We start from the raw sequence: 24,377 nt of genomic DNA, 5'->3' as shown, positions 1-24,377 counted from the left end.
ACCCCAATCCTCTGAGGTGCTGAAGGGCTCCTATAACTTCCAAGTGTCTTTGAAACACACTGATCCAAATGGGAACCGAGGGTGTTCGGTACTTGGCAGGTCTGGATCCTAAGGGCCCAAGCCTGCATATTACACACATTCTAAATTCTCATTTATAGCAAGAGGAGATTTGAATGCCGGTGGTTATAGGATCAGCCCCATGTATAATGTATTTACTGATATACATGATCAACAGCCGTTCTCCTAATTTTTCCTTAAAAAAAGGGTCCGTGCACAAATATGTATATGCTAATACATAGTGATGTCTGAAAACATAAATGCATCAAGGTCAGAAAACGCAAAGTTAAAATTGACCAGAGAAGCTGTTAAGTTGACCACATCCTTTACTGCCACTCTATTTGCTATTTTTTTGTTCTTATTGCTATCATACCAACAGATGTAACGAAATAGTTAAATGTTTGATGTTTTAAAAAATCTGTTTAATTTTTTGTGGTTTAAAGAGCAAGTATAATATAGCAAATGTACATGTAAAAACATGACCACTTCAACATCTCTATACTTATTATATGCATCTAAATCACTGGTACCATGAGTTCCAGCTGACAGCCCCATTTCCAAACTGTCAGCCTCATCTCATGCCTGGACCACTCTAACAGCTTTGGAGGGGCCAGCCCTTGAACTAGGGCATATAGGATTCAGCATCTCCCACAGAAGTGCCACAGTTACTGTGTGTGGCCATCTGCAGCGAAGCCTAAGACTCTGCCTCTGAAGCAGGTGGCTGCTCTTGATGGCTATGCAAAGCTTGCCAGGGCACAGGCGCTCAGCCAGCTCCACACCTGCAGAGCACTAAGGTGAGGATTTGGCCTGGTATATTTTGTATGCTATTAAAATCTAAGATTGGGTAGAGGAGCACTGCTGCCGCGGACATCAAACCTGTTCAGTGAATAAACAGGACTTTGATTTCTAGGGTTGCTACAGTTCATTTAAGGAAAAAGAAAAAGGAGAATTTTAATAAATGGAAAAATTCCCTTGAAACAGCAGCTAAGAACTGATCATCTATAAATTTGGTCTTTTAACAGGTATTCTGAAGTGGGGCCAATAGCACCTGGTTAGGATTTCTCTTATTATGCCACGCAACCATCATCTATAACTATATATAATAACTGTAAATTTACAAGATCCGCTATAGCAAATTGTTCAGCTTGGCCAACACTCCTTACTGCTTTTAACAATTATTACAGGCTACTTGAATTCAGTGAGCCATACTTTGCTTTCAGTTGCATCAGTGTAAGTCTAAGTATCTCCCTTGAAGTCAGTGGGATGACCCTTAAATTTACTTCCACAAGTTACTTGACAAGCCTAGGTGTAACTGAGCAGTACTTGGACCCAGATTTTCAGGATTTTGTCGTGAGAAAGAACTGTGGGATTGGATCCAGATTTGAAAGTAGCAAACTACTGTACCGAGGATCCTGACCGGGGTATCTGTCTCTATGCAGTTACTTCTGTAGTGCAGACCCTTGGAAGATGAAATTTCATTTTATTTTTAGATATATATTTGCTATTTTTATGTTATTACTGTCATACAAACATATGTAACTAAATATTTAAAAGTTTGATGTTTTAAAAATCTATTTAATTACTTGTGGTTTAAAGAGAAAGCATAATATAGCTAATGTACATGAAAAACATGACATACTATATACTACAACTATTGATGTGTCATGAAATAATGGAAAAATAAAAAATATCAAATATTATTTTATTCAAATGAAATAGTTTAAAAACATTTAAATTTCGTTTTGAAACAAGCTTTCAAAACAGTTCTTCTTCTTCTTCAGAATTTCTGTTTTGCTGGAAATTTTGAAAATATTCCAATTTGGAATGAAAACAAATTTTAAAATGTCAAAGTTTTCTGCAAAACAGAAATGTGAAATTTCAAAGAGCAGTACTAAGCAATAATCCCAGCAAAATTAAGAGCGGACGTTGTGAGACGAAGACACACTTCGCATTTGGGTACGGAGGTATACCTGAGATGAGCCAAGCAGAGTTCCGACTGGCCAGACATGAATGCTCATTTGAGAGAGCACATGGAAGCAAAGCAAGATGTGCAAAGAAAGCATAGCGATTGACAACTGGAGGAGACGCTACAATTTAATGAAATCTCAGCCTGATGCTGGAAAAAGGTCAGAATACACCTGTCCACTTTTAATGAAAGGAACTACAAGGTCACAGTAGGTCACTCCAATTTGTGTGTGTTGGACAATCAGGCAACTGAACACGCATTTTGCAACATCTGGCATACCTGACATGCTACGCTCAGACAAATAGGCCACAGTACACTGCAACAGGATTCAAATGATTTAGCACAAGATGTCTTCCCCTGGGTACCCACAAAGCAATGGGAAGGCAGAGTGGGCAGTAAAAGCAGCAAAGAGACCAATGGTAAAAGCAAAACAGATCAGAAAGGGTCGTTACCTGGCAATATTGGACCATCAGAATGCATTGTTCCAGGGACTAGATAGTTGCCCAGCACAGGGACCGGTGGATCAGAAGACCAAGACAGGGCTTCCTATGAGGGGCAGCCCAGCAGAGGAACAACTGCCAGGACAAGAAGCTCTTAAGAGAATGCTAAGCTAAGCAGCAGCCTGCTACAACAACAGAACGAAGGATCTGAGGCCATTACACACACACAAGCAGGGCTGGGTCCAACCATCAAAGAGCCACACAAGGCAATGGCAAAAGATAATAGTGGGATATGCATCGTATGAGGTAGCTACAGATTCAGTACAGCAGTGGAGATGAAACCAAAGACAACTACAGAGTAGCAGCAGACAGCTGGCACACCCAGACAGGGCCAAGACCAAGACCAGGAGGCTTTATAACGAGCCTCAGCCATGTGCTGGCACGACAGAAATACAGAGGACCAACAGAATAAAAGCAGCAACAGGGTAGAAACAAGTCCCCCACCAACAACAATAACAAAAACAAGATGACTGGTTCAAAGACCACTATATTGGAAGAACTATGAGGCCTAACAGGCCACAATGGGCCGCCAGTAAAGGCTGTTTCCCATGGGTGGGCTACATACTGGAAACCTCTGGTCCCAGCAAGTCAGCAAATGCTTGCACAGAAGAGGCAACAAACATTACTGAATGGAAAGATGCAGCAAACTGCATGGAATTTGTAGGGAGGAGCACAGATTGCAGGAGGCACCAGGAAGTTAGTCTATGTGCACATATTGAATGCTAGCTGCAGGTGCAGCATCTCTGTAAAAAGTTCTCTCTAATTTCACAAGCATGGAGTCCTCTCGTGTCATTTCCCTGCCCACAGCACATGTCAACAGCACTCACTGTTGAAGAGGTCAAGGACTGAATGGATTGTGGAGACTGAATTATTCTTTCACCCCAGAAGCAGCCACTGCAGGCCATGCTTGAGACACATTAGTGGGGAACTTGCACCTCAGTCACGTATGTACCTATGCTGTAGACTCAGAGAAACAGAGGCCTTCATTTTCCAGGATGTCAATCCAACACCACTACAAACACTCTCACAAACAAAACAGAGTCAAAAAATTCAGAACCAAATATTCTTCCTCTCATCCTTCATCTTCTCTTTTCTGGGCTGGGTCTCTCTTATTTTAGGATTGTCATTACCAGAACAGTGAGGTCCTGACCCTGGCTGGAACCTGTAGGTGCTATTGTAATTAATACAGATATAAATTATTATAAGTTGTTAACTATCAATGTTAATTATTTTTAAACGGCAGCATGGAGGGTTTTATTTAGGAGTCTGCATATTCCATTGAAATGTTGGAAACCGAGACATAACAGCATAGTGCATTAGAATCCAAAAATTAAATTGTTCAGTCTAGTTTCAGTGTCCAAGTTGAGTGAAATGCAAAAGTTAGATGAACAGCATCAATGAGGAAAGTGAACTAGTTATGAACAATTATTTCATTCTGATGGATTTAAAATGTTATTAGTAACAAAAACAAATACAATGGCTCTGATTTTGTTTTCTTACTCTAATATAAATCTGGAGTAAGTCTACTGAAATGACTGGAATTACTCCAGTTTCACACCAGTGTAAATGAAAAGAAAAATGAAGCCCATACATTTTAACTTGACATGATCCCTTTAATTAAATTATTACGCCACACAGTAATGGGCTACACTACATTTGAATGACTTTGCAGTTTGAGAAGTAATTCTGTAAGCTGAATACACTCTAATTCCATCTTTATAGATGTACATTGACATCAGCACAGTATTGCTTTACTATCACTGAGTCTTTGAAAGTTCCAGCCCCACAGCTGGTATCCCAGCTTCACTACTGCTTGGCAAGCACAACATTTTCAGTGTGGTGCCGAGGGATTTATCTACATCACTCATTAACTTAATGCAATCTTCCAGCGAAATCCTCGTACACCACTAGTTAAAAGCAGGTGCTCCATTGTCACAAAATTATTCCCAGCCTTTGGTAACATGAAGATTCATGCAAGGCTACTAAACTCTCTGCACTCCACTGGTTTAAAGTCCTGACTTCCAACTGGCTCTGCACAGTTGGACCCTGCACATCCTAGATAAGCGCCACCGTGCAGCTAGAAGCAGAATCAGGGCCTAGATTTGGCTGATAGAATGCTGTCCTCCCACATGTTCTTAAACCACTGAATGGGATGAATTCACATTGAGCCACATGGGATGAAGCATGAAGTAGTGATGGTAATGAGTTTTTCACCCATTGCACACTTCTGCTTATGACTTAGAATTTTAACTCTCCTTCCATGATTATGGTGTCTTGAGAAAGCTACTTCACATCAGACTGGATTTACAATACTATGCAGCTGCGAAAGAGGATGCGAGTGGTGGTCCTTCTCTCTCCCGTCTTCTGCCTATTGCTGTGGTTTACCAGGTCACCGACAGACCCTCATATATGTTTGGGTGAAGGATATTCTTATTTCCTGTTTTTGTGGGTTCCTGAAAGAGTAAAAAGTCCATCCCCCATGCCCCTCCCACCTGCCCATACATTTACACCTCAAACTCCTTGAAGAAATGGAAGTTAGTTTTATTTGCCAACAGTCCTGGGAGATCTTACAAAATTCCATCATCATCTTAAGTCTCTTCAATCACACCCAGATCCCCCCTCAACTTACTCCAAATCTATTTGAGCATGTCAGCATAGCCTCACTGTACTTATTAATCATGTCAATCCTCTAGTTGTAATGGAAAAATACAAGAAAAATTATTCTAATGATATTTCCAGCCCAATTGCACAGACCCAAAGATTCTGACAGGTCAGATAAGGTTTGAAATAGCATCTGGACTATTCAGTATTTATCTAAAAAAGCATTTTGAGGTTCACCCGTCACAGTACTATGGTGCTGAGTTAGGGAAAAACATGGGGGGTGAGGTTGATTAGAGAGGATACAGAAGGTTTTGCAGAGATTGTGTATAGGGCTGAACAAGGTATATGTTCAACACTGGTGAGAAATCATATTTTTGTAAAAAAAAATTAGATCTGTGAAGCAGTTGACTTTTTATTTTGTTTGCTCCTTCAGCAGGTGGAAGATGTTGGTGTCTTGATGAATGCTCTGCTTTTATATGAAATATGGATAAGGCTACATTTTAGTCACATCTATTTTTAGTAGGCCTATTGATTAATTGCAGTTAACTCATGCGATTAACTCAAAAAAATTAATCGTGATTAAAAAAATTAATCGCGATTAATCACACTGTTAAACAATAGAATACCAACTGAAATTTATTAAATATTTTGGATGTTTTTCTACATTTTCGAATATATTTCAATTACAACACACAATACAAAGTGTAAAGTGCTCACTTTAAATTATTTTTATTACAAATATTTGCACTGTAAAAATGATAAACAAAAGAAATAATATTTTTCAGTTCACCTCAGACAAGTACTATAGTGCAATCTCTTTATCATGAAAGTGCAAGTTACAAATGCAGGGGTTTTTGTTACATAACTGCGCTCAAAAACAAAACAGTGTAAAACTTTAGCGCTTACAAGTCCATTCAGTCCTACTTCTTGTTCAGCCAATCGCTAAGAGAAATATGTTTGTTTACATTTATGGGAGATAAGGCTGCCCACTTCTTAATTACAATGTCACCTGAAAGTGAGAAGAGACATCACATGACACTGTTGTAGCTGGCATCGCAAGATATTTATGTGCCAGATGCACTAAAGATTCATATGCCTCATATGCTTTGGCCGTCATTCCAGAGAACATGCTTTCATGCTGATGACGCTTGTTCAAAAAAAAAAAAATGCATTGATTAAATTTGTGACTGAACTCCTTGGGGAAGAATTGTATGTCTCCTGCTCTGTTTTACCCACATTCTGCCATATATTTCATGTTATAAGTGTCACCGATAATGACCCAGCACATGTTCATTTTAAGACACTTTCACTGCAAATTTGACAAAATGAAAAGAAGATACCAATGTGAAATTTCTAAAGATAGCTCCAACACTCGACCCAAGATTTAGGAATCTGAAGTGCCTTCCAAAATCTGAGAGGGACGAGGTGTGGAGCATGCTTTCAGAAGTCTTAAGAGAGCAACACTCTGATGTGGAAACTACAGAACCCGAACCATCAAAAAAGAAAATCAACCTTCTGCTGGTGGCATCTGACTCAGGATGATGAAAATGAACAAGCGTCGGTCTACACTGCTTTGGATGGTTATCAAGCAGAATCTGTCATCAGCATGGACGCGTGTCCCCTGGAATGGTGGCTGAAGTATTAAGGAACATATGAATCTTTAGTACATCTGGCATGTAAATATCTTGCTACACTAGCTACAAGAGTGCCAGGCAAACACCTGTTTTCACTTTCAAGTGGCATTGTAAACAAGAAGCGGGCAGCATTATCTTCTGCAAATGTAAACAAACTTGTTTGTTTGAGCAATTGGCTGAACAAGAAGTAGGACTGAGTGGATTTGTAGGCTCTAAAGTTTTACATTGTACAAAAAAAACCTGCATTCAAAAATAAAACATAGTTCTACATTTGTAAGTTCATCTTTCATGATAAAAGACTGGTGCTGTGGGAGGGAGGGTTGGCGGGACTCCCTATCCGGCTTTGCATCCCTGCAGCTCCTAGGTGGAGAAGGCAGGGGCTCCTCCGCTGCTCCCGCCAGAAGCGCTGGCTGCCATAGCTCCCATGGGCCTGGAACCGCAGCCAATGGGAGCTCCGGGGGCGGGGCCAGCAGGTGCCAGCAGCACACGGCACAGAGAACCCCCCCAGCCCCTCCGCCACCTAGGAGCTGTGGGGAGGCCCCCCAACCCCAGGTAAGCGCCCCCTACTCCAATCCCCTGCCCCTAGCCCTGAGCCCCTTCCCACACACCTAAACACCAGCTGCTGCAGAAGTCACGGAAGTCAGGGAAAATCATGGAATCTATGACGTCTGTGACAGATTCACAGCCTTAAATATGGGGCATCACTATGAGCTAAATACTACCATTATGGATGCATTAGAAGTATATAAACAGATTAGGCGGGGAGGAGAGGAGAGAGGCAATGGGGGAAATCTGTGAGCTTTTGCCATGAAGCAATGTTAGGCTGCTCCTTCAATGTTTATTTTCTAAAGCATTACAATGTTTTGCTGGCAGAGAATTTGTTTGCACGCCTGTGGGGCTACATAGGACAGATTGAGGAACTGATGGGGAAATAAAGTATAATGTATCTTCTGTAAGCCACCACAATTATCAAAAGTGGATGGATCTCTGATTACAGTAGAGCTCATTACAACTGAAATTTATTAGGACCAAATACAATATTTTCAAAACATTAGGACTGACAATCCCTTCCAAACATACATATATGGTACAGAGGCCCATCAATCATCCTTTTAGGAGGTTTTTACAGTTTCTGCTGGATCATCTGGTTTTGGACACTTTTTAAGAAGTTATAGGAGTCAATAGCTCAGTAGCATGATCCAGTAGAACAACTGCTATGTTCCTACGTAGCACATTATTTCTATTGTTTAATTACTGTTTGTTAATGGTTATATTTAATAGAGGCAAGTTACACTAATGCGTTTGGTAAATTTGCTGGAATGCACATAAGGAAGAGAGCAGAAAATCAAGACAGCATCTCTGTTCTTCCATGGCAGGATGGATACCTACAAATCATGTTAGTAAACTTGGGAGAGCCGAGCTCGCAGGGAAAGTCTCAAGAAGGATCAGAAGAGCACGTTTAAAGGAATCAGTGTGCTCTTATTCCCAAACAACCACTTGCACCACTTAGGACAGGAATTGCCACACAGAGCAGTCTTAAGGAAAGTCTAATTCTGCCTCTCATAAATACCAACATTTGATTATGGAAACTGTTGAATCAGGTCTGAGCTCTGCATCCACAAAGCCCAGCAGAGAAATGTCTCTCTACACATAAACTATGGTAATTTGTTTTTTCTAGCTTATACAGCCAGAATACTATTATACCAGTCTGAATTTAAATAAACTAATACAGTTCCGCTTCTGGGGTCTGCAGTCAGGTTCTTCGTCATGGTAAATTAATAGAATAGATTGCTGCTCTGGTGTCCGTGAGCAAGTCTCCATGATGTGGAACCAAGACACCAAAAATCAGATAAGAATATATTGCTGTGGATGTGCGCCAGTTATAGAATTTCCTATAGCAGTATGCCTAGGATGCTAACAGAACAATAATGTCATTAATTTTCCCCCTGGAGCTTTGATAATGTGGGATAAAATACGCTATTCTTTTTAAAAGGAAAGACTAGTGAGATTAGTGAAAGATTGATCTTCAACTAATAAGCTTTAAAAGATAGAAGAGAATAAATTACCACATTAGTAGTTGTTAAAATGTTAAGAAATTAGGACCCAGTCTGCAAACACTTTACTACTAGGCTTAGTGCTTCCTTCTGTGAATAGTCACGCTGCTATAGCGCCAACTCCAAACATCCAAAAATAATGAGCCAGCACCCCAAAATTAAGAGATTGATTTAAAAATGGTAGGTTTCAGAGTAACAGCCGTGTTAGTCTGTATTCGCAAAAAGAAAAGGAGTACTTGTGGCACCTTAGAGACTAACCAATTTATTTGAGCATAAGCTTTCGTGAGCTACAGCTCACTTCATCGGATGCATAATACTGTGGAAAGTGTAGAAGATCTTTTTATACACACAAAGCATGAAAAAATACCTCCTCCCACTCCACTCTCCTACAGGTAATAGCTTATCTAAAGTGATCACTCTCCTTACAATGTGTATGATAATCAAATTGGGCCATTTCCAGCACAAATCCAGGTTTTCTCACCCCCCGCCTCGTTCCCTAATGCCCCTACTCTACTTGCGCTATATTGATGACATCTTCATCATCTGGACCCATGGAAAAGAAGCCCTTGAGGAATTCCACCATGATTTCAACAATTTCCATCCCACCATCAACCTCAGCCTGGTCCAGTCCACACAAGAGATCCACTTCCTGGACACTACAGTGCTAATAAACGATGGTCACATAAACACCACCCTATACCGGAAACCTACTGACCGCTATTCCTACCTACATGCCTCCAGCTTTCACCCTGACCACACCACACGATCCATCGTCTACAGCCAAGCTCTGCGATACAACCGCATTTGCTCCAACCCCTCAGACAAACACCTACAAGATCTCTATCAAGCATTCTTACAACTACAATACCCACCTGCGGAAGTGAAGAAACAAATTGACAGAGCCAGAAGAGTTCCCAGAAGTCACCTACTACAGGACAGGCCTAACAAAGAAAATAACAGAACGCCACTAGCCGTCACCTTCAGCCCCCAACTAAAACCCTCCAACGCATTATTAAGGATCTACAACCTATCCTGAAGGATGACCCAACACTCTCACAAATCTTGGGAGACAGGACAGTCCTTGCCTACAGACAGCCCCCCAACCTGAAGCAAATACTCACCAGCAACCACATACCACACAACAGAACCACTAACCCAGGAACCTATCCTTGCAACAAAGCCCGTTGCCAACTGTGCCCACATATCTATTCAGGGGATACCATCACAGGGCCTAATAACATCAGCCACACTATCAGAGGCTCGTTCACCTGCACATCCACCAATGTGATATATGCCATCATGTGCCAGCAATGCCCCTCTGCCATGTACACTGGTCAAACTGGACAGTCTCTACATAAAAGAATAAATGGACACAAATCAGATGTCAAGAATTATAACATTCATAAACCAGTCGGAGAACACTTCAATCTCTCTGGTCACGCAATTACAGACATGAAAGTTGCTATATTACAACAAAAAAAACTTCAAATCCAGACTCCAGCGAGAAACTGTTGAATTGGAATTCATTTGCAAATTGGATACAATTAACTTAGGCTTGAATAGAGACTGGGAGTGGCTAAGTCATTATGCAAGGTAACCTATTTCCCCTTGTTTTTTCCTACCTCGCCTCGCCCCGCCCCGCCCCCCCCCCCGACGTTCTTGTTAAACCCTGGATTTGTGCTGGAAATGGCCCACCTTGATTATCATACACATTGTAAGGAGAGTGGTCACTTTAGATAAGCTATTACCAGCAGGAGAGTGGGTTTGTGGGGGGGGGGGGTGAGAAAACCTGGATTTGTGCTGGAAATGGCCCACCTTAATTATCATACACATTGTAAGGAGAGTGATCACTTTAGATAAGCTATTACCAGCAGGAGAGTGGGGTGGGAGGAGGTATTTTTTCATGCTTTGTGTGTATAAAAAGATCTTCTACACTTTCCACAGTATGCATCCGATGAAGTGAGCTGTAGCTCATGAAAGCTTATGCTCAAATAAATTGGTTAGTCTCTAAGGTGCCACAAGTACTCCTTTTCTTTTTGATTTAAAAATGAGATTTTGTATAAACAGTACATTTGGGGGGTTTTACTTGCCTTCTGGTTTTTAGAGTGCACTCGGGCCACATTTTCAAACTTTCCTCTGCAACCATGACAGCTAGAAACTATTTTTAAAGTGAAAGCTGGGATATTTATGTGTTCAGATGACTCCAGGAGCTGGACTTCAAGAGAAACACGAACTATTGTAAGGCTTACAACAAAACTGCAAAAGATGACAATTTAACTTCACTGTAGTAAGCTAGTAGTAAACGCTATGCCCTGTATTCAGTGTTCACAGGAGTGGGGCCTTAGGTAGCAAACAAGGTTTTACCATTCATAGGTCCAACACTTGTCAGTGAAGTAGCTTTGACTTCACAGGAGAAATCCCTATATGTTGTTAATTAGCATTTAAATCTGGAAGTTTCTGAATTACTGAAGTCAATGTACTTTTACTTTGGGATTTTCCAGACAATAACTATCTCCCTTCCATAGGTCAAAGAATAAGTATTAGGTGTGTTAGCAGAGTACTTTACATGAATAAGACAAGAGAGAGGTTCAGGAGCAGTCTTGAAATCTCAGGCCCCAGTCTACATGGGAAAAGTAAATATTTTAAGAGCTGCGAACCTCAGTCTCTATGAAGAGATCACCCTCCCTCTGTCTATACATACATACACTCATAAACGTTTGTGTGTGCACCTGTGCGCATGCACACACACTTTCCATTGGTGAATCTGACAAAAAGGACAGCCACCATCCTCTTCTGGATTAAAAGAAAGTAGCTGTAACACTTTCCATTGAGAGCTATGAAATACAATTTTTACAAAAACAGCCAACAAGACACTTGCTAGGGAAAAAGTGTAGGCAGAGGGATAACAGTGAATGCCATCTTTTTATGTGAAATGGAAAGAAGTAAAAACAAAAACAAAAAACCAATAGGATTCAGATTAGAAGCACTTGGAAGCACACTACTTTTTTATATCTACAAGGCACGTAAAATGTGTTTTAGTTAAACTAAGCTAGAGTATGTCTGAAAATTGACTAATATGATAGATATAAGATAGCATCAAATTAATTGTTAATCCTGTCATAATTAGTCTTGAGGTTAACACCTGTCATTAGCACATTCAAAAAGAACATTCTGCTTCATACCACTAATCTATGCAAATATATGGGCAGGCCTCAGCAAGTTATTGTAACCACTTGACATCATAACTAAATTTCTTTTCTCCGACTGGGTCACAATAAGCTCTGTATTGCAAACACACCAGCTTCTCCACAGAACACAGTTACTGTTCTGTCAAACTGCTCTACTTTCCTGTTAACACAATTGCCTCCCAACTGAGGACAGCCTAGCAACACAAAATACTTGGCTGTTAACTGCTGTTGTGACAAATAATACTATTTTGCTGACACCCCCATTTTATTACTGACACATAGAATTGCTTTGCCATTATCTAATTTTAACAACACATAGTAAATAGCAATTGTGAACCTGTCACAATACTCACTGCTTTAACAGAGCTAAATTAAAACCTATAATGAAGCCACCTTATTACTAACACAGTCCTGTCAGACTGGTAAGTAAAGACAAACTACTGTCTTTATAGGACTATTATCAGACTCATTTTCTAGCAGATGCTGTCATACTTTTCCTTTTCAACTACAAACCCCACTATAATAATCCTCTTTATAACTAGGTTTGATTATTGCATTCTTGGCTCCCAATGCTGGTGTTATAAAAGTATTTTAAGTGTACTACTTTAAAGATTAGGGGAATACAATATTAAATATTACAATACAATCCACCCCCTAAAAATGAATACATTAACGCTATACCAATATACTGGAGTCCTCAACTATCTATTACCAGCTTCTCTTGCAAGAAGTACTGATTGTGAACAAGTTCTACACATTAGAGACTGATTTTGCAAAACAACCATCGGACATGTACCTTCAAAATTTGCAAAGTGTTCTTGTTTGCATGCACAGAAACCATGCAACTTATATGCTTGGGTACACAGACAGACATTTAGGCACAGTTTTCGACCTCCAAATGATCATTTTTCACTCATAAATAGATACATGGGCAAGTATTATTGATGCAAATGCAATTTAGAAAGCTCTTTGAAAATGTAGTCCACAATAGATAAGGCTCTCCAAACATTTAAAAAGAAACTGGAGCCCAGTTTCCATTACTTTTCTAATACTTTTTCTTTATTACAATTTACACATACTTTAAAATATATAAATAAACGTCTAGCTTTCTTTGTTCTAGTCTGGCATAGGCTAGTATACTTTTGCATTGCAGGTGAGAGCTAATTAAATAAATAATATTTTTCACAATAATTAGCCTGGCCTAACTCGTTTGTGCTGAAGACATTGCAACAGAGTTCTTACTTTTGTCCAGTCTATGAACTAATCAATATCACGTTACAAAAAAGCACTTGACCTCACTTGTCCCTACTGGAAACCAAGAGAATCCTTAATATGCCTAGCTTTTAAAACATTAGCGATGTGTATTTAATGAGAAATTCCTTTTGCACTTTTATCACTCAGTGACATTTAGGAGCTTATTCTGATTTCATTAATGCCCAGTGTATCTTGGTATCGTACTTCATGTATATGAAAAAGGCGATATGACCAAGATTTCATTTACATTGTGCAATGGCAATAGTCAGCCTCTTGGAATGTGGAGTGTGATCTCACTGAAAGCACCAGGTGCAGATATTGGGGAGCTGGGAGAGTGGGGAAACTGAACCATATAAAAAGTTACAAGGTTTTGCCTTTCCAAGTTACTGTATGAAAAACTGATGCATAAAAGGTAAATTAGCTCCACTGGAAACTCTTTGGACTGACATGCATCAGACCAGCCCGAGCCTGACTAAACTCTAAAGCAGAGCTTTAGACCCAAGCTGTAGTTTTTGTCCCCAATTCCAGTCTCAAACTGAGCCCAAATCCAATCTGAACAAAGGGCTTCCAACAAACCACAACAAAGGGCTATCACAACAAATCTAAGTGCTTACTCTAACTTCCCTGCTCTGACAAAATGCCTTCTGCAGTCCCCATAGCAGGCGCTAATGTCTTCTCACCTCAGTGGATTCTCTGATCCAAACTTTGTGGCTCCACAGCCCATCCCAGCTCAAGGCCTGTCTACATATATGCACTCCCCTCCAATGGAACTGGGAGTTCTGCATGCACAACGACTACAGAATTAGGCGCTTTCATTGGCTATATTATCTCAGAACATATGCTCCAACAGAGAAGGCACAAACAGGGATTTCTTTAGCATCAGCCAGAAAAGGCTTTTTTTTTTTTTGCACTCATTTGCTTCCCTACTATGAACAATCCATCTCTGCATTCAGGCTCGAGTTTTGCAGTGTACTTCCGAGCATTTCAAGCATAATGAAGAATAGCTTTTTGTTCCACACTCTTATCTTTGTTAATTTTATTTAAAGGCTTCTGCTTCAGAACTTTGACTAGAGATCAAGCAAATAAAAGGGAATTCTGAAGCTCCTATTTGTAATCTATGTTCAAAGCACAGGTTCATCTAAAATCTGCCCCAAAGCCAGTACATAGGCACATATTTGGGGCAATCATAAATTATGGGACACATTTTTGGTGATTACCCCCTTGTAACACTGAAACATGCAAAACAAAGGACCCACCTACCCCACAATGTGTTACATAGCTTACGGGCAGCCCCTTTTAGACATTCTTTACAAGACTATTGTGCAGACAACACAGCCGACTTGTCTTTCAGGAGATAAATATGTAGATTATATGTGTCTGTCACTTAATCAGAGTGTAAGGTTTGTCTTGTTAAGGCAGTGGACTGAAATTCAGGAGGCATGGGTTCAATTTCTAGCTATGCCACAGCTTGGGCAAATCACTTGATCTTTTCTCCCTTCCACCCTTTGTCGGCCTTGTCTATTTAGACTGTACACTCTTTGGGGCAGGGACTTTCTTGTACTGTACAGTTTTATAGACAAATGTAGAATCCCTAGATAATGGGGCCCTGATACACTTAGGGCCACTAAATGCTACTTCAGTACAATAAAGTCAAACACAGATGCACGTCTGAAAACTTTAATGCTCTGCATGTTGTTATACTTGTTCAGCCTGATTTTATTTGACAGTTCTAGTTTAACTTTTATTTTTTAAATTGAGTTTAATTTTGGTCTTCTTTGTATTTTGGGGCTCATACAGATGACCCCCAAGTATTACAACATGACTATTATCAAAGGTAATCTTAGTAGTAGGGCTTGCCTTACTTACAGCCTAAGTAACAATTTCCATATTGATTTAAATACTTTAGATAATCCACCTTTATGGCAGGCAAACAATAATCTCTCTAAATCTCATTAGATCACAGCTCTGTTGTTTTATATATTAGTTTAAATATTACAGATAATCTTCTATTTGACACGCTAATATTTGACATATTATGCAACAATTTTACAACAACGTTGGATTTGTTCTCTTCTGTCTTTACAAAGCTGATCAGAAGTTTGCACTACATGCTATTTCGAACTACAGGCCAGTGATGCTGGAAGTAAGGAAGCTTGGGGTGCTACCACACCCCTCTTGCTTGAAGTAGTAATACCAAACGCATGGTTTCCACCATTAGCACCCCGACTCTAAACATTGTTCCAGCACCCCTGCTACAGCCTACATGCCCCATAGTATGGATTTCCCATTTAGATCTGGGTCTGTCAAATGGAACTACGTATCCTTTAGAAAATGTCTATAATAGCCACATCTAATCCACTTTAAAATCAATTAGAAGATAAAAAGGACCACGTTTTTGTCCTTGAATGCATGCGTGGGACTCCCACTGAAGAGCCCTGCAAGCACATTTGAGGGCAGCAATTGACCCTATAATTAAAACTGCTCGAGTACCATACATAGGAAGCCCTATACCACTTCACTGAAAATACTGGGAAAACTCTTTTTGCACTGGGAACAGGAGGAGTCCCAAATTATCCAGCAAACAGTAGCCCATATCATGTCGTCAACTTTTACACTGAACAGCCCATTGAAATAAACAGGAGCTCGTCTTAAAAACTGATGGCAACTATATACCCTGTGTTTGGGACCATTTCTGCTTTTATTTAATGACAAAACCCCACATAATATATGAGTAGGAGGATTAGGTCTTTTATAACTAAAAATGTTTTGGGGCTTATGGCATTACAAACATTCTACTAATGATGTTGTGCACGTTTTTAAAGTGCAAATAACTGGACATACATTATTTATATAGTGCCATCAGTGTGTTTTACAAAACCCAGAACAACATAAGATGATGTGTGTAATTTTGCTAAACGGAATAGATATGTGGGACAGATAGTTAATGCTACAGTGGAAAGACTGACTTCTGCCACTCAACTGTCACACTTTGCTTTTCCTTTAATAAAGGGCAATATTCCCACAAAGCCAACCGTGACCACGCATGTTTTTCTTGTTTTAAAATATTTTCTACAATAGGTACTATATTATTTATGGTAAATGGACTACTCTCCATCAAAATCCATTCAGTATGTTTGGTCAATAACATTTTATTTAAGAAGCATATATTGATAATTAATTATTGCTTTACAGGTTATTAATATGGGCCCAGTAATGGGAACCCTTACTTAGATGAGTAGTTGCATTAAAGCCCATGGATCCACTCAGGCAATAGGGTTTGCAAGGCAGTGACCTATATTACCACTTTTAACAGATGTCTTATTGAGTTCATATTTAGTGGGATTTGCTCCCTTCCCTGTGCAGTTTCCTTTTATTCAGTTCACACCTTTCTTGATGGTCTGTACACTTCCTCTACTGCCTGTTGATGCTTCTACCATGTTATGCCATATCCTCACCCAAGGGTCCCAATCTCGCATTTTCCAATAAATTGGGATTACTACTATGCTAACAAGTTATCCCACAGCACACTGAATGCTGAACAGACTGGAGAGCCAGAAAGGCAAGTGTGTAGCTGGACAAGAAGGTAGTAGGGGCACAGTGAGAAGGCTTCCCAAACAAAAAGATATGCACAGCCCTTCTAGATGCATTGCCTATTGCATCACTCACCAGCTTCAGATCTAGAGCTGTGTAGTAATGAGGTGGCAAGGTCATAGTGTAAAACTTTACATACCCTCTCGCTAACTTTGGGTTTAGCTATTCATTTTGGAATTTAGCTCAGGCAGGTATGCAGGCAAATAGATCTCCAGTTACTGCTGCTCAGCTCCTACACCAACAATCAATGGTACCTGGAGCATTTGTACTTCTGCATATGGAACAGCCCTTCTTTGTGGGTTGCATACTCACTTTCCTCTTCTAGTTTCCCTTGTGAAAAGCTACTACATATCCTCGGACAAATCTGCAGTGTGCATGGGGAGTTAGAGCCTAGCAACGTGAGTTGTCAGATGCTTTTCCCACTGGTGCTACAGATACCCTGTATTTCCACAGCTATTGAGTCATACTGAGCCTCTGTAAGCCAGCACAGGATTTAGTGTCTTATGGGCTCATTCACCTCTGATTGTAGAGGTTTGACGTGGACTGTCAGCCCTATTCAGTGAAGAGCTAAACAAGAAACTGCCATGAGTGGGTCCACTCAAAATAAGGCTTCTTTTCTGAGAGCAAGACAAAGAAAGAGAAGCCATTATTTATGAAAAAAGCCTAATTACCTCAGTCAAAATATCTCCTAAACACCAGCCATTAAAATATTAATTATTAGACGCCTCGCAGGGTGATGCTGACTGTTTCTTTCAACACATTTAAAGAGATGTTAGTGTTTGTGCAAGCACATGTCCAAGTAAGAGCCCTAGAGTGAAGACTTTTCTATTTTTCCACAAAAACGGGCAAAACACTAGTACCGGTAATGTCACCTTCCCCTAAAGCACCTTGCCCCTGTGCCTTAGTTCTGAGAAGGAGGGACCGCTCCATTCAAATCTGTGTCTCTCTACAGCAAAAATGGCATCAGCTGCAACTGTGGTTTTTAGGATGCGGACACCAGTTCCCTAGAATCTGGACAGCAACCACCAGTTTGTTTCACAAAGGCCACCAAATAGCCATCAGATGGCAATAACTTTCAGTCACGATCAATCTGGAATGCATTAGAAAGAGCAACTTGGTGGTCCAAGTCTTCATGTTACTAATCCCGTGAGCGGTATAGTGGATCTCCTTCCCATACCGACATTTTATTATCAGAATAATTCTACGCTGATCCTACCTGTGCAAAACTATGGAAACGGTAACAGACCAAAGTAAAATGTTGTCATTTGGTGACTCTTGAGTCAAGTGGAGGAAAAGCCCATTATCGTCACAAGACACAAGCACAGAATATAAAACACAATGTATTATCTGCAGGTAGACACAAGTAATGGCTCCTGCACACCTTATTAAATAAGCCCTATGACAACTAGCAACTACCCAAGCTCTACAGAACCACCTCAACTTTCTTCCTGAAAGGTAACCAACTTGTATGCCATTGTGTGGCTGTGTTCATTGACGCTAGCCTGTGCAAAGAGGATGTCACAACAGCAAATCTTGGTTTAGCCTATTTTGTAAGGGTGTCCAAATGGAGACTCTCCCTGACAGGACTACAAGATGCTTTTCTGCATTCCGCCATCTTTCACTTGATTTAAATGAGCCCAGTATCTCCATATCTGGCTGCAACAGTTGTGGTTTTATTTTTGGAAATTAATCCAGTCTAGGAATGATGTAGCAGTGACACATCCCCTAACAACAGGCATGTAAAAATCAGGCTAGACAGCAATTTAGATAATCTAGGCAGCAGATCTTGCCCTAACAGACACTGCTAAGGTGCTCTCTTGGCTGCACACACTCATGCACATCTGTTAAGGTGGCACTGTGCCAATTACAATTTGAGCAGACTGTTTTATCAGGGCTTATGCACTATGCAAGTGTTGACTCAGATGGGCAGGTTGCATAACAGTACATATCCTAAATGAGACATCTTTTATATAGCAAGACCCTTCCTTGTGTCAGTAATGAAACACTGGCATCACAAGACGTTTTAATCCTCCACACATCTGTTAAACTTAGATCAACAGGGGGAAGGGGAAGACGTGAAAACAACATGCAAAGCCAATTCTGGCTGCTAAAATGACAATCTACATGTTTAATGGAAAAGAATGGCTCACAGGTATTCTATTGTTCTAGTTTAATTCCCTGGTGTCACTGTCAGCCATGGGAGTATCTACAACCAATACTGCACACAGAAAGGTTTAAGACAGAACTTTTTCATTTGTCTTGAAAAATCACTATTAGACAGATGGCATGCCATCCTCACTAGCCCAAGTGACTAGTCAACAAAACAGTACACAATACTCTTTCAGATGGTACAAAACAAAACCCAGATTTCACAGGATGATGTTTGACTGTGCAAAGAACAGAGATAAGTAAAAATCACAGAAGACAGTTTATCTGTGAGCTACATACAGTTCCTGGATAGTAACAGCTGACATGCCTGGTTTCAATTATCTGATCCAAAGCCTGTAAATATTTGATGCAAGAGTGTAAATGGGAATAAAGAAAGGTGTATATTTCCATTTAAAGATGAGTCTCGCTCCAAAAGCCCTCTCCTGTGAGGTAACCTCAATTCTTTTTCTGAGCATGCTCAACTATCCATATGTCATCTTCCATATATACAGGCATGATTACTTGCTCTACATTATGTAAAAGATAGTGGCCAACACATGAACCAAACACAGCCAGAATAATGCTGAATATCTTGACAGTCTTCACAATGCAGAACAAAAAGGGCCAGATCCTGCTACCACTAAAGTAAATGGAATTTTACAACTGACCTCAATGGGAGCAGGATTGAGCCATAATACAGTAATAATTACTGTGATGAAAGAAATTAACTTAGCTTAGAAAGGCTTCTCAGTGTTTGCATTTGCAAGTTTTTTTAAAAGAAATGGTAATATAATCACTTTGAATGCTAAAAGCTAAAATATAGAATCATTGTACAGCAGCTGACATTTAGCTTTCTTCTGTCCTAATTCTGCATACCGTTCTATGTGGGATCAAGGGCTTGCCCATAGAGGTCAACATGTAGCATTGAAGCTTTAAAACCTCTATAGAAAAACTGTAACATTTTACTTTATGAATGTTGTTACCACTCAAAACCAAACCAAACCAAAAAGCACAGATGTAGAAAATTACTTTGAAAATGTAACATTGTATAGTTTATACCTCCATAAAAAGCTCTGGTTTCTATCCTACTCCCAGTGGAGTTCCCCACAAAACTCTCACTGACTTTAAAATAGTGCAGGATTTAGTCTTAAAACTTGATCCTTTCAACACTTAAATATATAAATAAATTTACTCACATACTTAACTATTTGCAGAATTGGAACCTTAGAAAGAAATGTAATTTAGGGAGTAAAAACTACTGCTGGTCTGCACTAATATATTTTAATAAAGGCAACAATTTTAAACTATTTATAATGTTGCCATGACAGAGAATCTGAAGTGCTTTATTGCCACTTGGTCCATTCTACCACTCCCACATGTAAAGGCTGTATTATGATTTTAAATGGTCTGTCCTTCAATTCAGACACAATTGCCACCCCCATTTTAATCCATTACTTTCAATACAATTTATGTCTACTTTTATCTATGGAAAGATAAATCCATGATAAGCCTTTAAAGACAACTGAAACATCCATTGAAGTAAAAGGTAAATGTTTATTACATGTGCAATCGAAAAACAAAAACAAAAACCATCCATAGTGGAAGCCAGGAAACTCTCTGGTAGCTACAATGACTAGGCCGAAAGAATTTGCAATACCGGGGCCAGTAATGGACTTTTTTCCCTTTACTAGCAGATACAATTTGCTGATACCAGTTGGAAAGGAAATCTATGTACTCCACAAACAAACAAACCCTAATCCTCAAAATCCCCCATTTGCAACCCATTCCTCTAGGGCTCCCCACTTTAGAGGCCTGTTCTCTTAGCTCCCAAATCCCTTTTGCTTACAGGATTTTGGCCGGGTGCCTCGCTGACTCAGAAGGGGGGGGGGCTGAGCCCGAAGAGCCTCCCAATACTACTAACACCCCTGGGCTCACTGTGTGGCAGGGCCAGTTTTATGGCCCGTTGTTCCTCCCCGCAGAACACTGAGCCTCGCTCGGCGCCTTGCGCTTCCCCCCGCGCCCCGCTGGGTGTCGCTGCGCCCCCACCGCGCTCCCCGAGCCCGCAGGGCACCTACCTGATCCGTGCTGCTGGCGGAGGATGGCGGCCTTGCCGGGAGGGGGCGAGGCCGAGGAGGACGCCGCGGTGGTGGAAGCGGCGGGCGAGGAGGCGGCCGCGGCCCCGGCCCCCTCGGGCGGCAGCAGGCGCTTCTCCAGGCCGGGCTCGGCGGTGGCCCTGCCGGCCGGGCTGTACCTGCGCGGCCCGCTGCTCTGGATGTGCGACACCGCCTCGGCCGCCTGCATGTCGGGCGGGGCGAAGCGCGACAGGACCCGCAGCAGCGCCTGGGCTTTGTGCTCCTGGGTCTCGTCGTCGCTGTAGTCCGACACCCGGCACTCGTACACGCCCTCGTCCTGCCGCCGCACGCCGGACAGCCGCAGCCGGTGCGAGATGTCATTGCCCTGGACCCGCACCGTCTGCAAGAGACCACAGCCCGCGGCCGGTCACTGCCCCGCGCAGCCCCGCCGGCGGTCAGCAGCCTGCCCCGGTGCCGGGCCCTCCCCCAAGCCTGGCCCAGTGCGCCTCCCCTCCGATCTCCTCCCCGAGCCTGGCCCAGTGCGCCTGCCCCCGGCCCCAGTGCGCCTCCCCTCCGATCTCCTCCCCGAGTCTGGCCCAGTGCACCTGCCCCCGGCCCCAGGGCCCCTCCCCTCCGATCGCCTCCCCGAGCCTGGCCCAGTGCACCTCTCCTCCGATCGCCTCCCCGAGCCTGGCCCAGTGCACCTGCCCCCGGCCCCAGGGCGCCTCCCCTCCGATCTCCTCCCCGAGCCTGCCCCAGTGCGCCTCCCCTCCGATCTCCTCCCAGAGCCTGGCCCAGTGCACTTCCCCTCTGATCTCCTCCCCGAGCCTGGCCCAGGGCGCCTCCCCTCCGATCGCCTCCCCGAGCCTGGCCCAGGGCGCCTCCCCTCCGATCGCCTCCCCGAGCCTGGCCCAGTGCGCCTCCCCTCCGATCGCCTCCCCGAGCCTGGCCCAGTGCACCTGCCCCCGGCCCCAGTGCGCCTCCCCTCCGATCTCCTCCCCGAACCTGCCCCAGGGCGCCTCCCCTCTGATCTCCTCCCCGAGCCTGGCCCAATGCACCTGCCCCCGGCCCCAGTGCGTCTCCCCTCCGATCTCCTCCCCCAGCCTGGCCCAGTGCGCCTCCCCTCCGATCTCCTCCCCGAGCCTGGCCCAGTGCACCTGCCCCCGGCCCCAGTGCGCCTCCCCTCCGATCTCCTCCCCGAACCTGCCCCAGTGCACTTCCCCTCTGATCTCCTCCCCGAGCCTGGCCCAATGCACCTGCCCACGGCCCCAGTGCGCCTCCCCTCCGATCTCCTCCCCCAGCCTGGCCCAGTGCGCCTCCCCTCCGATCTCCTCCCCGAGCCTGGCCCAGTGCACCTGCCCCCGGCCCCAGTGCGCCTCCCCTCCGATCTCCTCCCCGAACCTGCCCCAGTGCACTTCCCCTCTGATCTCCTCCCCCAGCCTGGCCCAGTGCGCCTCCCCTCCGATCTCCTCCCCGAGCCTGGCCCAGTGCACCTGTCCCCGGCCCCAGTGAGCCTCCCCTCCGATCTCCTCCCCGAGCCTGGCCCAGTGTGCCTCCCCTCCGATCTCCTCCCCCAGCCTGGCCCAGTGCGCCTCCTCTCCGATCTCCTCCCCGAACCTGCCCCAGTGCACTTCCCCTCTGATCTCCTCCCCGAGCCTGGCCCAATGCACCTGCCCCCGGCCCCAGGGCGCCTCCCCTCCGATCTCCTCCCCGAGCCTGGCCCAGTGCGCCTCCCCTCCGATCTCCTCCCGGAGCCTGCCCCAGTGCACCTGCCCCCGGCCCCAGTGCGCCTCCCCTCCGATCTCCTCCCCGAGCCTGCCCCAGTGCGCCTCCCCTCCGATGTCCTCCCCGAGCCTGCCCCAATGCACCTGTCCCCGGCCCCAGTGCACTTCCCCTCTGATCTCCTCCCCGAGCCTGCCCCAATGCACCTGCCCCCGGCCCCAATGCACCTCCCCTCCGATCTCCTCCCCTTGCCTGCCACAATGCATGCCCCATCCCACAGCCTACCTCAATGCACCTCCCCCAATCTCCTCCTGGAGCCTGCCCCAATGTACCTCCCCCCTTATCGCCTCCCTGAGACTGCCCCAGTGCTCCTCCCTCTGCCCCCAAACCTGCCCCAATGCACCTCCTCCCAATATCCTCCCCGAGCCTGCCCCAATGCACCGTCCCCTGCCCCCGAGCCTGTCCCAATGCACCTCCCCCAGGCACCCAGCCTGCCCCAATGCACCTCCCCCAATCTCCTTCCGGAGCCTGCCCCAATGCACCTCCCATCTGATCTCCTCCTGGAGCCTGCCCCAGTGTACCTCCCTCTGCCCCTGAACCTACCCCAGTGCACCTCCCCGATCTCCTCCCCCAGTCTGCTCCAATGCACCCTCCCCCTACCCCAATGCACCTTTCCCTCTTGCCGCAGCCCCAAGCCTGCTCCTCCCAGAAATTAATGCATCTCCCCTCCAGCCTGCTTTACCACCTCTAAGAATTTAGAGGATCTCCCCTCCAATAAGCAAACACGTAGCATCTGAGACCACCCCAGCTGCTCTCCAAAATCAAATCTCTCTCCTTCTGTAATCCAACCTTCCAGCTCCTCCTTAAAATAAATGACTCCCTCCCCCAAATTACCAAGTCACTGAACCTATCCCAGCCCTTCCAAAATTAAATGCAGTAAGTGATGCATACTCTAGTCAAGCACCAAGCTACCGAATCCACCACTTCCGAATCCACCACTTCCGAACAACGTACTCAAAAGGGCACCCATGCATGGCACTCATACACCCTTCAGCTCCAAAATGCATTTCTTTCCTTCCCTCCCAGAAATCAAACACAAAAACACACAACCATTGCTCCTACCCCATTATCTTCCATAAATACTGTAAGCACTGCATTTCCCCATCAAAGTCCAAAACCCAGCCATCAATTCCTGTTCTTCTTTTCCAAACTGAATGCACCTCTTCACAGCACTCAAATCACCAGCTACTAATCCTGTCCCTCTCTCTTCCCAAGGTTCATAATTAAACATGCCATCTTCTTTCTACATTTATTGTTAAAAAGCCACTAATCCTGCCCTCATCCCCTTCCAAAACTGAAGGCATCTCCCAACTAAAACCAACAGTCAGCCACTAATCCTCCAATTGCCTTTCTAAAAATAAATCTGAGGAGTAATCTTTCCCCAAAATGAAACACAGCCACTTAATCCTCCCAACTCCAACACCTCACCTGCTAAAAACAATGCATTTCCTCTCTCTTACCCCCTACAAAGTGGAATATAAACCACCCAGCCACTAACCCTCCCCTCCCTTCTAAAAATACACATCTTAA

At 43.6% G+C, this 24,377-nt stretch overlaps 1 protein-coding gene across 2 annotated transcripts in view; it reads right to left on the bottom strand.

Moving 5' to 3' along the window:
* Positions 1-24,377, bottom strand: part of VSTM2B (V-set and transmembrane domain containing 2B) — a 35,211-nt gene that overhangs the window by 5,333 nt on the left and 5,501 nt on the right. For both annotated transcript variants that reach the window (XM_043526124.1, XM_037878183.2), the window contains exon 5: positions 21,069-21,465. In XM_043526124.1, the coding sequence (XP_043382059.1) occupies positions 21,069-21,465 (397 nt within the window). The remainder of the gene's footprint in view (positions 1-21,068; positions 21,466-24,377) is intronic.

The sequence above is a fragment of the Chelonia mydas genome, chromosome 12 (assembly GCF_015237465.2).
Source record: "Chelonia mydas isolate rCheMyd1 chromosome 12, rCheMyd1.pri.v2, whole genome shotgun sequence".
NCBI lineage: Eukaryota > Metazoa > Chordata > Testudines > Cheloniidae > Chelonia > Chelonia mydas.
This window is presented reverse-complemented; position numbering and strand designations above follow the sequence as displayed.